General features: G+C 43.1%; 1 protein-coding gene across 2 annotated transcripts in view; it reads right to left on the bottom strand.

Moving 5' to 3' along the window:
• Positions 1-10,012: 10,012 nt before the first annotated feature.
• Positions 10,013-15,609, bottom strand: part of LOC144488999 (uncharacterized) — a 33,389-nt gene continuing 27,792 nt past the window's right edge. The window contains exons 8-9 of one of the 2 annotated variants that reach the window (XM_078206958.1): positions 12,136-14,663; positions 11,923-11,985 (exon numbers count right to left, since the gene is read on the bottom strand). In XM_078206958.1, coding sequence (XP_078063084.1) covers positions 12,185-14,663 — 2,479 coding nt within the window. In that variant the 3' untranslated portion in view covers positions 11,923-11,985; positions 12,136-12,184. Of the gene's footprint in view, positions 14,664-15,609 lie in introns of both variants that reach the window. The other variant, XM_078206953.1, reaches the window with a different exon arrangement.

Below are 15,609 nucleotides of genomic sequence, written 5' to 3'. Positions count from 1 at the left end.
GGTTTTTTTCTCCCCTAGCCTCAGCGGAAAAAGCCTGCTTGCATTCACTCTATCTATACCCATCAAAATCTTATACACCTCCATCAAATCTCCCCTCAATCTTCTACGCTCCAGGGAATAAAGTCCCAATCTATTCAATCTCCCTCTGTAACTCAGCTTCTCAAGTCCCGGCAACATCCTTGTGAACCTTCTCTGCACTCTTTCAACCTTATTTACATCCTTCCTGTAATTAGGTGACCAAAACCGTACACAATACTCCAAATTTGGCCTCACCAATGCCTTATATAACCTTACCATAACACTCCAACTTTTATACTCGATACTCCGATTTATAAAGGCCAATGTACCAAAGGCACTCTTTACGACCCTATCCACCTGTGACGTCTTAGATTAGTGCTGTTAGATTGATCATTGCTTTTGTGTTAAATCACTAACCACCTTCTTTACATTCTTTCCGTTTTGTCAGTTTTCTGTACCAATTTCCTCCCTTCCTCTCTACTCCTAAAGACATTGATTCTTTGCTGAGGTACAGTTCTTCAGAGCCTAGCCACGTTTCAGTGCTTCACCATTGTTTATGTGAGAGCCCCAATAGTGTTGGCACCAGTCAAGTCTGATCTTTTAGTTTATTTATTAGTCAGAAGTGAGGCTTACGTTAACATTGCAATGAAGTAACTGTGAAATTCCCCTAGTCGCCACATTCCGACACCTGTTCGGGTCAATGCATCTAACCAGCATGTCTTTCGGACTGTGGGAGGAAACTGGAGCACCCTGTGGAAACCCACGCAGACACAGGGAGAATATGCGAACTCCGCACAGTGACCCAAGCTGAAAATTGAACCCAGGTCCCTGGCGCTGTGAAGCAGCAGTGCTAATCACTGTGCCACCCCTTGTGGGAGGCATCCCAACTAAGTCTTAATTCTGTTTGCATGAAGCATTCACAAACATGCTTCCTTCAAGAATTGCTGCATGCCCATTTAGATTGGAAGCCGTGCTTGAATTTCACCCCCCACCAACCCCCTTTCCATTGCCACTAACATCCTGTCCAAAATCAGTAATCCGATGTAGCACTGGAATTGAACCTGGTCTTTTAGCTACTCAGGACAAAAATTGGTGGAACCTATTTTGTCATTTTTATTGAAGAAGCTGTAAGTTATGAATTTTATTTTAAACTCAGAAATTCCTTGCTGATGATAACTGAGCAGCCAGATGATACTAAACTGATAGTTTGGAAATTTTTTATGGAACATATTTATTTTGGATAGTGAATTATTTCACAAACATATGCCTGTAAGGGCAGAATAACTTTTATCCGGGCTGTCTCTCTAATGTGGAAGTAATTAAGAGTGGAACAAAACTTTGAGGGAAAACAAAGCTTGCCAGATCTTAAGATCAAAATCACAATTGCTCTGGGATCAAAGTCACAGCTGAACAGAGTGGCTGCAGAGTAAAGTGGTCATGAGTCAGAACTGGTGATCAAAGCTGGCTTTTTATCTTTTGAACCTGCGCCCAACATTTTAGGATGAGGAACAGTCAGCACTCTATCTGCAAACTAAACACAAGTGCTGGGTGGAAAATTACACCATGTTATTATTACCTTGAGCAGGGCTGTCTTCCACTTGGTACATTGCTCTGCTCTGAAACGGAAGCTTTAACTACCTGAAATTAAATGGAAGCTCCTTTTACAAAAATGGGATTATATTTTTGGCGATTACTTATAATTTTTGTCATTTTAATTCCCGAAATTATCACATGCTAGATCTTTTGGTTTGCACAGATTTGCAACATAAAATGCTTTCTATATTGAATTCGTGTTTTGTACGCTAGTAGACCCGAGCGAAACAAATCCAACCCATATCATTTTCAGCAATCTCGCAATTTCTAACTTTTTTCTAATTTTGTACCTGCTTAATCAGCATGTGTTACCATTATACTGTTTTTGTTTCAGTGATCAACCAAAATGGCTTCACTTGTTAGGTGTTCCCCGAGTTTGGTGTTTGGTACATAGTTTTTTTCATATATGGCCTATTTATTGTAGTCATGATGTGGAGATGCCGGCGTTGGACTGGGGTAAACACAGTAAGAAGTTTAACAACACCAGGTTAAAGTCCAACAGGTTTATTTGGTAGCAAAAGCCACACAAGCTTTCGGAGCTCCAAGCCCCTTCTTCAGGTGAGTGGGAATTCTGTTCACAAACAGGGCATATAAAGACACAGACTCAATTTACATGAATAATGGTTGGAATGCGAATACTTACAGCTAATCAAGTCTTTAAGATACAAAGAACGTGAGTGGAGAGAGCATCAAGACAGGCCAAAAAGATGTGTATTGTCTCCAGACAAGACAGCCAGTGAAACTCTGCAGGTCCAGGCAACTGTGGGGGTTACAGATAGTGTGACATGAACCCAATATCCCGGTTGAGGCCGTCCTCGTGTGTGCGGAACTTGGCTATCAGTTTCTGCTCAGCGACTCTGCGCCGTCGTGTGTCGCGAAGGCTGCCTTGGAGAACGCTTACCCGAATATCAGAGGTCGAATGCCCGTGACCGCTGAAGTGCTCCCCAACAGGAAGAGAACAGTCTTGCCTGGTGATTGTCGAGCGGTGTTCATTCATCCGTTGTCGCAGCGTCTGCATAGTTTCCCCAATGTACCATGCCTCGGGACATCCTTTCCTGCAACGTATCAGGTAGACAACGTTGGCCGAGTTGCAAGTGTACCTGGTGGATGGTGTTCTCACGTGAGATGATGGCATCTGTGTCGATGATCCGGCACATCTTGCAGAGGTTGCTGTGGCAGGGTTGTGTGGTGTCGTGGTCACTGGTCTCCTGAAGGCTGGGTAGTTTGCTGCGGACAATGGTCTGTTTGAGGTTGTGCGGTTGTTTGAAGGCAAGAAGTGGGGGTGTGGGGATGGCCTTGGCGAGATGTTCGTCTTCATCAATGACATGTTGAAGGCTCCGGAGGAGATGCCGTAGCTTCTCCGCTCCGGGGACGTACTGGACGATGAAGGGTGCTCTGTCCACTGTGTCCCGTGTTTGTCTTCTGAGGAGGTCGGTGCGGTTTTTCGCTGTGGCGCGTTGGAACTGTTGATCAATGAGTCGAGCGCTATAACCTGTTCTTATGAGGGCATCTTTCAGCGTCTGGAGGTGTCTGTTGCGATCCTCCTCCTCCGAGCAGATCCTGTGTATATGGAGGGCTTGTCCGTAGGGGATGGCTTCTTTAACGTGTTTAGGGTGGAAGCTGGACAAGTGGAGCATCGTGAGGTTATCCGTGGGCTTGCGGTACAGTGAGGTGCTGAGGTGACCGTCCTTAATGGAGATGCGTGTGTCCAAGAATGCAACCGATTCCGGAGAGTAGTCTATGGTGAGTCTGATGGTGGGATGGAACTTGTTGGTGCTATACCGATGCTATACACTAGATACATCGATGACATTTTCTTCCTTTGGACTCATGGTGAACCATTACTGAAACAACTCTATGATGACATCAACAAGTTCCATCCCACCATCAGACTCACCATGGGCTACTCTCCGGAATCGGTTGCATTCTTGGACACGCGCATCTCCATTAAGGACGGTCACCTCAGCACCTCACTGTACCGCAAGCCCACGGATAACCTCACGATGCTCCACTTCTCCAGCTTCCACCCTGGCCGGTCCGATGGTAGTGGGTTATCGTTGATATTTGCTTACAAAGTCAGTTACAGATTTCCAGCTTCCACCCTAAACACGTTAAAGAAGCCATCCCCTACGGACAAGCCCTCCGTATACACAGGATCTGCTCGGATGAGGAGGATCGCAACAGACACCTCCAGACGCTGAAAGATGCCCTCATAAGGACAGGTTATAGCGCTCGACTCATTGATCAACAGTTCCAACGCGCCACAGCGAAAAACTGCACTGACCTGCTCAGAAGACAAACACGGGACACAGTGGACAGAGTACCCTTCGTCGTCCAGTAATTCCTCGGAGCGGAGAAGCTACGGCATCTCCTCCGGAGCCTTCAACATGTCATTGATGAAGACGAACATCTCGCCAAGGCCACCCCCACTTCTTGCCTTCAAACAACCGCACAACCTCAAACAGACCATTGTCCACAGCAAACTACCCAGCCTTCAGGAGACCAGTGACCACGACACCACACAACCCTGCCACAGAAACCTCTGCAAGACGTGCCGGATCATCGACACAGATGCCATCATCTCACGTGAGAACACCATCCACCAGGTACACGGTACATACTCTTGCAACTCGGCCAACGTTGTCTACCTGATACGCTGCAGGAAAGGATGTCCCGAGGCATGGTACATTGGGGAAACTATGCAGACGCTGCGACAACGGATGAATGAACACCGCTCGACAATCACCAGGCAAGACTGTTCTCTTCCTGTTGGGGAGCACTTCAGCGGTCACGGGCATTCGGCCTCTGATATTCGGGTAAGCGTTCTCCAAGGCAGCCTTCGCGACACACAACGGCGCAGAGTCGCTGAGCAGAAACTGATAGCCAAGTTCTGCACACACGAGGACGGCCTCAACCGGGATATTGGGTTCATGTCACACTATCTGTAACCCCCACAGTTGCCTGGACCTGCAGAGTTTCACTGGCTGTCTTGTCTGGAGACAATACACATCTTTTTGGCCTGTCTTGATGCTCTCTCCACTCACGTTGTTTTGTTTCTTAAAGACTTGATTAGCTGTAAATATTCGCATTCCAACCATTATTCATGTAAATTGCGTCTGTGTCTTTATATGCCCTGTTTGTGAACAGAATTCCCACTCACCTGAAGAAAGGGCTTGGAGCTCCGAAAGCTTGTGTGGCTTTTGCTACCAAATAAACCTGTTGGACTTTAACCTGGTGTTGTTAAACTTCTTACTCTATTTATTGTAAGCAACTTACAAGCCCACCAGGACAGTGGTTTGGGATTTCTATCTCTGCTCACCAATCTGCTATTATCAGTCTATTCGTGTGAGTAGGTGAAACATTGAATGCTGGTTTGCAAAAGGAGAGTCGTAGACAAGAGGTTTGGATATTGTTGCTTTACTTATTTCATTTCATATCTCTGTGACCAAAATACATTCATTTTCATCCACTTGCACGCCGACTGGATCATCATGCAGTTATCTTGTTGTATCCCAGATGATTAATTGTGTTTTCACCAATAAGGGACCATCCTGCTATTCTATCTGTAGGGCCTCTGAGAGGGCTTCAAGTTTTGTGACAGTGGACGCATGGAAAGGCTATCAACTCGTTAATGATTGATTCATCAAATCTTTTGGTGTCCTTCAAGCCAAATTTTAACACCTCCTAGAGAAACTGGCATGCCCTCTGAAAAGAACTTCGCCGAACCAATTTCATGTGCCCTTAAAAACATTAATGCAGAAAAAAATAGGCGTAGAGAAACCAATGGAGCAACGTCCACCAGATGACAACTGGATCCTAATTTTGAAGTGATTATGGCCTAACTGGGTACTTATAAAGTAAAACGAAATGCATGATCATTCTCATAACCAACTTTCTCCAAGACTAAGACATATGAATTTCCATCAGAAATGCTCTAATCAGTGTATACCAGTATTTGAATGACTTCACCTGTTTGCCTTTAATCAAGGTTTTCTGTTGGAACCACTCTGAGCTATTTACTGTTTTTCATCCAATGATAAAAATGGCACTTCAGCACTTTAATTTCCACCGCCACTCCTCGAGTGTAATACGTGAATTTACATGCCTTTGGTTCTATTTCACTTCCTCGAATATTCAGCAACAGTGCATTCTCGCAACTGCTACACAATTAACTGAATCAGAGCTGTATAAATAGCACAGGAATGTTTGGAATTTTTTTTTGTGGATTTTGTTGATACCAACCTCAAGTATTTAAGGATCAACATGAAGGTGTTAGTCTCACATTCTATATTAGGCATCCACTATGAGTGTTAAGCATTCCAATATCAAGTGTAGCAGTTAGTTATAGAATTCAGCTTCCTCCACCCTCTATTGCAGCAAACCATCTACCAAAGTGATAGAGACCCCCAAAAGAAAAGAAGTTGCCACAAGCTGAGAGAGTTACAAGTCATCAATCCGAGCTGTGTACACAGATCATAGAATCCCTATTGTGCAAAAGGAGGCCATTGAAAGTTTATTTATTAATCACAAATAAGGCTTGCATTAATACTGCAATGAAGTTAGAACAAAGAACAAAGAAAATTACAGCACAGGAGCAGGCCCTTCGGCCCTCCAAACCTGCACCAACCATGCTGCCCGACTGAACTAAAACCCCCTACCCTTCCGGGGACTATAGCCCACTATTCCCATCCTATTCATGTATTTGTCCAGATGCCCCTTAAAACTCAATATTGTATCTGCTTCCACTACCTCCCCCGGCAGCCAGTTCCAGGCACCCACCACCCTCTGTGTAAAATACTTGCCTCATACACTTCCTTTAAACCTTGCCCCTTGCCCCTTAAACCTAATGCCGCCTAATAATTGACACTTCCACCTTGGGAAAAAGCTTCTGACTATTCACTATGTCCATGCCCCTCATAATCTTGTAGACTTCTTTCAGGTCGCCCCTCAACCTCTGTCGTTCCAGTGAGAACAAACCAATTTTCTCCAATCTCTCCTCATAGCTAATGCCCTCCATACCAGGCAACATCCTAGTAAATCTTTTCTGTACCCTCTCCAAAGACTCCACATCCTTCTGGTAGTGTGGCGACCAGAATTGAACACTATATTCCAAATGCGGCCTGACTAAGATTCTATAAAGCTGCAACATGACTTGCCAATTTTTAAACTCAGTGCCCCGGCTGATGCAGGCAAGCATGCCGTATGCCTTCTTGACTACTTCTCCACCTGCATTGCCACTTTCAGTGACCTATGTACCTGTACACCCAGATCCCTCTGCCTATCAATACTCTTAAGGGTTCTGCCATTTACTGTATATTTCTTATCTGTATTAGTCCTTCCAAAATGCATTACCTCACATTTGTCCAGATTAAACTCCATCTGCCATCTCTCTGCCCAAGCCGCCAACCTATCCATATCCTGCTGTATCCTCTGATGGTCCTCATCGCTATCCACAAATCCACCAACCTTTGTGTCGTTCGCCAACTTACTAATCAAACCAGTTACATTTTCCTCCAAATCATTTATATATATATTACAAACAGCAAAGGTCCTAGCACTGATCCCTCAGGAACACCACTTGTCACAGTCCTCCATTCAGAAACACCCCCTTCCACTGCTGCCCTCTGTTCTTCTATGACCGAGCCAGTTTTGTATTCACCTTGCCAGCTCACCTCTGACCCCATGCAACTTCACCTTCTTCACCAGTCTGCCATGAGGGACCTTGTCAAAGGCATTACTGAAGTCCATGTAGACAACATCCATTGCCCTACCCTCATCAATCATCTTCGTCACTTCCTCGAAAAACCCGATCAAGTTAGTGAGACATGACCTCCCCTTCACAAAACCATGTTGCCTCTCACTAATATGTCCACTTATTTCCAAGTGGGAGTAAATCCTGTCTCGAAGAATCTTTTCCAGTAATTTCACTACCACTGACATAAGGCTCACTGGTCTGTAATTACCTGGATTATTCTTGCTACCTTCTTAAGCAAAGGAACAACATTGACTATTCGCCAATCCTCTGGGACCTCCCCTGTAGCCAGTGAAGATACCAAGATTTCTCTCAAGGCCCCAGCAATTTTCTCCCTTGCTTCTCTCAGTATTTTGGGGTATATCCCGTCAGGCCCTTGGGACTTGTTGACTTTAATGTTTCTCAAGAACCCCAATACCTCCTCCTTTTTGATCTCAACATGACTCAAACTATCTACACACCCTTTCCCAGATTCATCATCCACCAAGTCCTTCTCATTGGTGAATACTGATGCAAAGTACTCATTTAATATCTCGCCCATTTCCTCTGGCTCCATGCATAGATTCCCTCCCCTGTTCTTGATTGGGCCAACCCTCTCTCTGGTTACCCTCTTGCTCTTTATATATGTGTAAAAAGCCTTGGGATTTTCCTTAATCCTGCTGGCCAATGATTTTTCGTGACCCCTGTTAGTCCTCCTTACTCCTTGCTTAAGTTTCTTTCTACTTTCCTTGTATTCCACACTTGCTTCATGTGTTCCTAGCCTCCTAGCCTTGACAAATACTTCCTTTTTCTCTTTGACTAGGCTCACAATATCTCTCGTTATCCAAGGTTCCCAAATCTTGCCATACTTATCCTTCATCCTTACAGGAATATGCCGATCTTGAATCCCTATCAACTTACACTTGAAAGCCTCCCACATGCCAGAAGTTGATTTGCCCTCAAACAGGGCAAATAGATTGGCTCCCAATCTACATTCTTCAGTTCCTGCCTAATATTGTTGTAATTAGCCTTCCCCCAGTTTAGCACCTTAACTTGGAGGACTACACTTTTCTTTATCCATCAGTACCTTAAAGCTTACTGAATTGTGGTGACTGTTCCTGAACTGCTCCCCTATTGAAACGTCGACCACGTAGCCAGGCTCATACCCCAATACCAGGTCCAGTATGGCCCCTTCCCTAGTTGGACTACATACTGTTTCAAGAAGCCCTCCTGGATGCTCCTTACAAACTCTGCCCCATCCACGCCCCTAGCACTAAGTCCCAGTCAATATAGGGGAAATTAAAATCTCCCACCACAACAACCCTGTTACTTTTACACCTTGCCAAAATCTGCCTACATATCTGTTCCTCTATTTCGCGCTGGCTGTTGGGCGGCCTATAGTAAACTCACAATATTGTGACTACACCCTTCCTATTCCTGAGCTCTACCCATATTGCCTCACTGTATGAGCCCTCTGAGTGTCCTCCCGCAGTACAGCTGTGATATTCTCCTTAAGTAGTGCAACTCCCCCACCGCTTTTACTTTCCTCTCTATCCTGCCTGAAACATCTGTATCCTGGAATGTTAAGCTGCCAACCCTTAACCAAGTCTCTGTAATAGCAACAACGTCATAGTTCCAAGTACTAATCCAAGCTCTAAGTTACTGTGAAATTCCCCTAGTCGCCAGACTCCAGCGCCTGTTCGGGTCAATGCACCTAACCAGCACATCTTTCAGATTGTGGGAGGAAACCAGAGCACCTAGAGGAAACGCACCCAGACGCGGGGAGAACATACAAACTCCACACTGTGACCCAAGCCAGGAATCGAACCCGGGTCCCTGGCGCTGTGAGGCAGCAGTGCTAACCACTGTACCACCGTTGAGCCTGCACTGACAACAATTCCACCCACGCCCTATCCCATAAAGCCACATATTTACCCTGCGAATACCCCTGACGCTCAGGGGCAATTTAGTACAGCCAATCAACCTAACCCACACATCATTGGAGTGTGGGCGGCAACTGGAGTACCCAGAGGAAACCTATGCTGGCACGGGGAGCATGTGCAGACTCCACACACAGTCACCCAAGGCCAGAATTGAACCCAAATCCCAGGCGCTGTGAGACTGCAGTGCTAACCCCTGTGCCACTGTGCTGCTATGTGTTACCAATCTCCATGAGCGGCATGGTGGCACAGTGGTCAGCGCTGCTGCCTCACAGCGCCAGGGACCCAGGTTCGATTCCCAACTTGGGTCACTGTCTGTGTGGAGTCTGCACATTCTCCCCGTGTCTGCGTGGGTTTCCTCCAAGTGCACTGGTTTCCTCCCACAGTCCCAAAGATGTGCTGGTTAGGTGCATTGGCCATGGTAAATTCTCCCTCAGTGTACCCGAACAGTGTGGCGACTAGGGGATTTCCACAGTAACTTCATTGTAGTGTTAATGTAAGCCTACTTGTGACACTAATAAATAAAATAACTCCTAAATCAGGTCTGCATCTTTGGCAAAATGCATTCTATAATCTGGCAAGGAAGAGCAATGAAAACTGTAACACTAACCAGACTTGAATACAAATATCATTAAAAGCTGCATGAAGCATTAAAAGGGATGGGGGAGAATAGAAATTTATATCGCCAACAATAAATGAGTACCAACACAAATTGCTCTTTCCTACTAGAGAAATTTAATTGTAAATCATACAATAGAAGATAAAATGCATGAGTGTAAGCATAAATAAAAATGGGAAACAGTGGAAATATAATTGGTGGTCAACACTTATGAAGAGAACAAAACAGGTTAATATTTCAGCCATTTAGCCAATGGTAGGAAGAAGTGAGTGGCAGATGCATGAGAGGAGAGAGTTAGAGGAATACAGAATTCCTGCAAAATCGGACAGTTGCAGGAGGTCACAGGGAACATAAGAACACAAGGATAAAAATTCGAAGTCAGAGGTGCGGTGAGTGGGAGTTATTGTAGGTTGTCAATCACAAGGATGATGGTGAGTGAGCCATTGTGCAGGTTACAATAAAGGTAGCAGAGTTTGGATGAGTTTGTGTTTGTAGAGGATTGGAGGCTGGCTGGGAATGTGTTGAAAGAGTTGATTTTTTGGCAATAAAGACAATAAGGCAATAAAGGCAATAAGGGTTTCAGGAACGAATGGACTAAGGCAGGGGTGGAGGTGGATAATTTATAGAATTGGCAATCTTTGTGATGTAAAGGATGTGAGGTCAAAAGCTTAACTCAGCTAAGGGCCAATTAGGACATTGAATTTGTTACAGCAAACTTCAACCTGAGGGATTATTTGAGTAGAAAAGGAATCAGTGGGAAGTTTACTGAGTTTGCGTTGCTGACCGTGGGTTTTTCCTGTTTAAGTGTAGCAAATTGCGGTGCATCCATAACTTGATATTCGACAAGGAGGCTGTGGTGGGTGGAGTGGGAGAGAATGATGTGGGTGTTTTCTGTACATCTGAAACCTGGTGTCACACCTTCCACTGATGCCACTGAGGATCAGTCTAGATGAGGAAGAGCGTGGTTTCAAGTATAAATCCTTAGGTCACTTGAGCTGATTATATAGGGACTGCAAGAGAACATTGGAGATGTTGGAGAGTTAATTGAATTACTAAGACTGAAACCAAATTAGGGCAATTCCATTCGCTGAACAATGGAGGAAAGGATGGTATGGCCAACGGTGCTTTGACTGGGGCGATTTTAGGGGTGGAAATCTAATGTGAGATTTAAACATTAAATTACAAGGAGAGTAACCTTTATTCTGGATTTGACTGCACCAACATTTTAGTATTGCAGAACTTGTGACTAATAACAGTATAAATAAATAATAATGATTGCATATTAAAATGAAATAGGAACGGGAGAAGGCCATTCGGCCTTGCTTTGCCATTCAATAAGATTATGGCTAATCTGATTTGACCTCAGTTCCACTTTTTTAAATGTGTGGGTCACTCATGTTGATAATTATATCCATTATTAGTGGAATGCTAAGAGTTTATGGGTTTATATTTTTACATGCTCTGTGCCACATTTTAAATGAGGAAAATAGTAACCGATTAACAAAGTAATATGATAACATTGTTATCAAGCTGCAGAGAAAAGTGGCCAAATTAATTAAATTATAATGCAACAGAAGTCTTTTCACCTCTTGAATAGACGATATGCAAGCACTGGAAATCAAATAATTTCTGCTTTTAGAACATAGAACATAGAACATAGAAAGCCACAGCACAAACAGGCCCTTCGGCCCACAAGTTGCGCCGATCACATCCCCACCTCTAGGCCTATCTATAGCCCTCAATCCCATTAAATCCCATGTACTCATCCAGAAGTCTCTTAAAAGACCCTTAAAATTTGTTACATTTCATTTTTAAATTATTTTTTAAAGTTGACCCATTGAACATTAAGGTACTCAAATTGTTGCCTTAAATGGTCAGTATCTGGATGAAAAATAATTTGGCAAATCTCTGTATATGAATAAAAGAGTGATCATTTTCATCTGCAAATGACTGACCAATCTATCCCTTGGTGATTTGTGGTATTGTGTATTGTTTGCCCTCTTGAACAGGCGTGGTAAATGTTTTCTTATGAAAATAATTCTCCTTTAACTGTATCATTGGAAAACAAGGCCTTCGGGATCCAGCTGCAAGTCATAAAACACTATGTAAAACCACCTACTAATGCTGCATAAATACAATTTTAGTACTGTTTAAAATCGAAGATCCAGTTTCTGGAGAAATTCCAGTTTCTGCCGCTATCACATAAAACAACTTTCACTGGGATATTAACTGACCTTCACATTCCAGAGATTACATCACCCTTTGTCTTACGGTCTGCCATATTTAGGGGAGATCAAAGCTTGTGGGCGGGGAAGAAAACTGAATCACATCAGTGGCCCTCATCAGTACTCTACGGTTAGATTTCGAAACCACTGAAGGGTCAGCATAACTATATGCCTTGTACTTCCACTGTTTACTCCTGTCAAAAGCTGTGTTGCCTGGACAGTTGTTCTGTGTTGAGGGAGCACTCTCAGTTTTGGGAACCTGATCAAAAACAGGAGGATGTTCTTCTACCATTCCACATTTAGTTACATTGTCTGAATCCTTAGGTTGAGTGAACATGGCCTTGTGTTGATGATCATCTTTTACTTCCAGCAATTCATTGCATGGGAATGGCAGAGTTTTGGCAGATTGCAATTCTTGCGGAATTTCATTTAGCTTTTTCTTTTTGTATGACTCAGGGCCCTTAGTTTGCGAAATTGTTGTTGCCTCTGCAATTTCCTTTAGTGTTTCTTGAGGCTGTTCATCTTGCACAACTATGAATTGTGCAGCTGAGTTAACCGAGTCACTCAGCTTATAGGGAATATATTTGTGGTGATTATTATCCTGTTTCTTTTCTTGCGATCCATTTTCTGGGAGAGTGTGAATTTTAGTAGAGATAGCAGACTCGGATTTTTGCGGAATTCTCTGCAGCTTTTGTTTCCCACAGGAGTCAGCGAATGACTGTGCGCTTCTGGTCTGTGAATTAGCTTCTGTATTTTCCTTCTGTATTTGTTGGAGTTGTTCCTGCAGTACAACTGTAAGCTGATTAGTGGTGTTGACCAACTCTCCAGAGTGATTTAAATTGTATTTATTTTGACAATCCTCTTCTTTCATTTCTTGCAATTCATTACGCATTAAGATTTCAGGAGATGTCGCAAGCTTTGATTTTTGAGCAATTGCTTTTAGAGTTTGCTTTCCGCACAAGTTTCTGGACGGTTCGAAGCTTTCTGTTTGAGAAATTTTTTTCTCCACATTTTCCTTTAGTACCTGTAGAGGTTGTTCCTTTGGCTTGACACTGTGCTCTTCTGCTGTAATAGTCACGTCATGAGACTGATGGAGGGTGTACTTATTCTGCTCCTCGCACACAGTTACAATTTCAGTCGTGAGAGCGGGTTCTGATTTTTGTGGGATTTCTGTTAATGTTCGTAGCTTACACGTGTCAGAGAGTAATTCTGGGCTTTTGCATGGTGATTTGATTATTTCCTCGGTATTTTCCTTCCCTTCTTGTGCTGGATTTTCCTCTATGTTATTTGTCACAGATAAACAGTTTTCAATGCATTGCAATGAAGAGTACAGTCCACCATTAGTCATAACTTGGGGAAGCTCATTAACGTTAGGCTGACAGGCATCTCCTATCAGAGGTGTCTTGGAGTCTTCTTGGGTATGCTTGGGTATCTGGAAGTTGTTTTCATGGATATTGGTTATATCAGAAGGATTTATTTTAGAAACGCATAATGAAGAGTTCATGACCATTTCTCCTAAAGGAAATTTCTGGTTTGCATTTTCAGCAAAATTTACATTTTGTACATTATTTTCATCAACATAATTACTGGTCCCATTAGAGTCTACCGGATTATTTATTTGATAGCTAGCTTGGAATTGTGCAGTTGGAGATAACATTTCAGTTACCATTTTCACAACTGTTTCATCCAAAGTAATTCCTTTGGAATTTTTAGCCTGAGAATCCAGCACGTCAAATTTACTGGCAGTCTCTGAACTCATTTCATTGGGTTTATGACATGCTTGCTTTCCCACCGGTTGTAGTGTATTTGAACAAAGAGGCTGGGTACCATTTTCGGCGCCTGACTGATTAAGGGCAGCATCTTTCTTTGTACCGACTGGAAACTGGTATTTTTGTTGGATCGCTGAATCAATAATTTGCTGCATTTCAGTAAAGTTGGTGTGTCTACTGTCGATGGTGGGAATTTCGGGATTAGTACCGTGAGTTTGTGCAGGAGCATGACATAGAGTTGTGATCTCGCCTTCTGCCGTTGGATTTTCAAGACCACGATCTTCCATTTTACTATCTAGAGGTTCACGTTTTTGTTTAATTAAGTCAGTAAGACGGTGCGCTTCAAGAAAGTTGGTGGTTCTTTTGTCCACTGTTGAACAGTTGACTGCAATGTTCTGAAGATCTGCAGCACTTTTGCATTGTTTTGAAACTGCTTTCTCCTTAGGCTCAGGAGGCTGTAGTTTCTCCAGTTTACTTCGAAGACCGATTTTTGTAAACCTTGACTGTAGAAGCTGAAATCTAGTGGGCCTAGGCTTTCCTTCTGCATTAGATGATTTTACTTTTGTGTTGACTTGTGCTGCAGTCAACTCATTCGTTAGATGTACAGACTTTTTGGCGTTGGCATTCTTTACCTTTTCCAGCAGAGCTATGTAATTGATCAGATTGTTGATTTCATCTGTTGCGCGCTTGTTCACAAATGTCCTGGCAACTGGATGCACGTTTATAGACTCATCACCTTGGATATGATCTGCACTGAGACACAAGAATCTGCAAGAAAATCAGAGTTTGGAACTATAATCAGAAGAGTTCTATAATTACAGCTGCTTGGTAGCACAGAATATTGTTGAAAAGGGCGCCCATCAAACCTCATGCAACTTTCTCCAGCTTTACTTCTCTTCCATACTCTTCAATCCTGTTACTTTGGACTTGCACGCACGCTCCCCCCCCCCCCCCCCCCAAACCCCCCGCCCTCTTTCCATCCACTATTGCTGACATTGCTCAGCTGTCTTGGTCCTTCTCTCTAATAATCCCTCCCTACATAGCTTCCCCAGATACTTTTGTTCTACTTTTAAAGCCTATCTCTTTAACCAAGCTTTCAATTATCGCTGTTAATTCTTCCATAAAAAGTTGGCATCCATACATTCTCCTCCTCTGAAAAGTGAATGTTTTTAATAGTAAAGGTGCTGTATAAAGTGTATTATTGAAATTATCAATCAATTATCAATTAATCAACTAAAGGTGAACAAATGAAAAACAGCAGAAATGAGGACCAAATAACCAGCATTATTGTGTTTTAGGAACATATGTAAGTTCCAGCATAGGAAATAGAGGAAAATAAATGTTTATTCTATAAGTAACTGCAAATAAAAGGGTTTATTTTCACCTGAGGTTCTGTGGGGAAGGGGGGGGAGGATGGCAAAATTATTTGGACATCAAGCAAGTTTATAAAATAAACATACTGAAAACACCATGTGTACTATATCTTTCAGTATCAGTAATATATAAGAAAGAGAATTCAGAGCTTTGTTAGATGTTTCTGAATGTTGATTTACTGGTGTTTTATGCATGTCCTATATTAATAAACATTTTCTACATGGGATTATTTTCTTTCAGGTTGGGCATCCCCAGACGTCTGTAAATATGTGAATGGGGATATACCATTTAACTAAACTTTACACAAGTAACATGCAGAAAGTACCCCGTGTGAAGGCAG

This window comes from Mustelus asterias, chromosome 3 (assembly GCF_964213995.1).
Source record: "Mustelus asterias chromosome 3, sMusAst1.hap1.1, whole genome shotgun sequence".
NCBI lineage: Eukaryota > Metazoa > Chordata > Chondrichthyes > Carcharhiniformes > Triakidae > Mustelus > Mustelus asterias.
The sequence above is the reverse complement of the archived record's forward strand: the minus strand, read 5'-3'. Positions and strand labels throughout refer to the sequence as shown.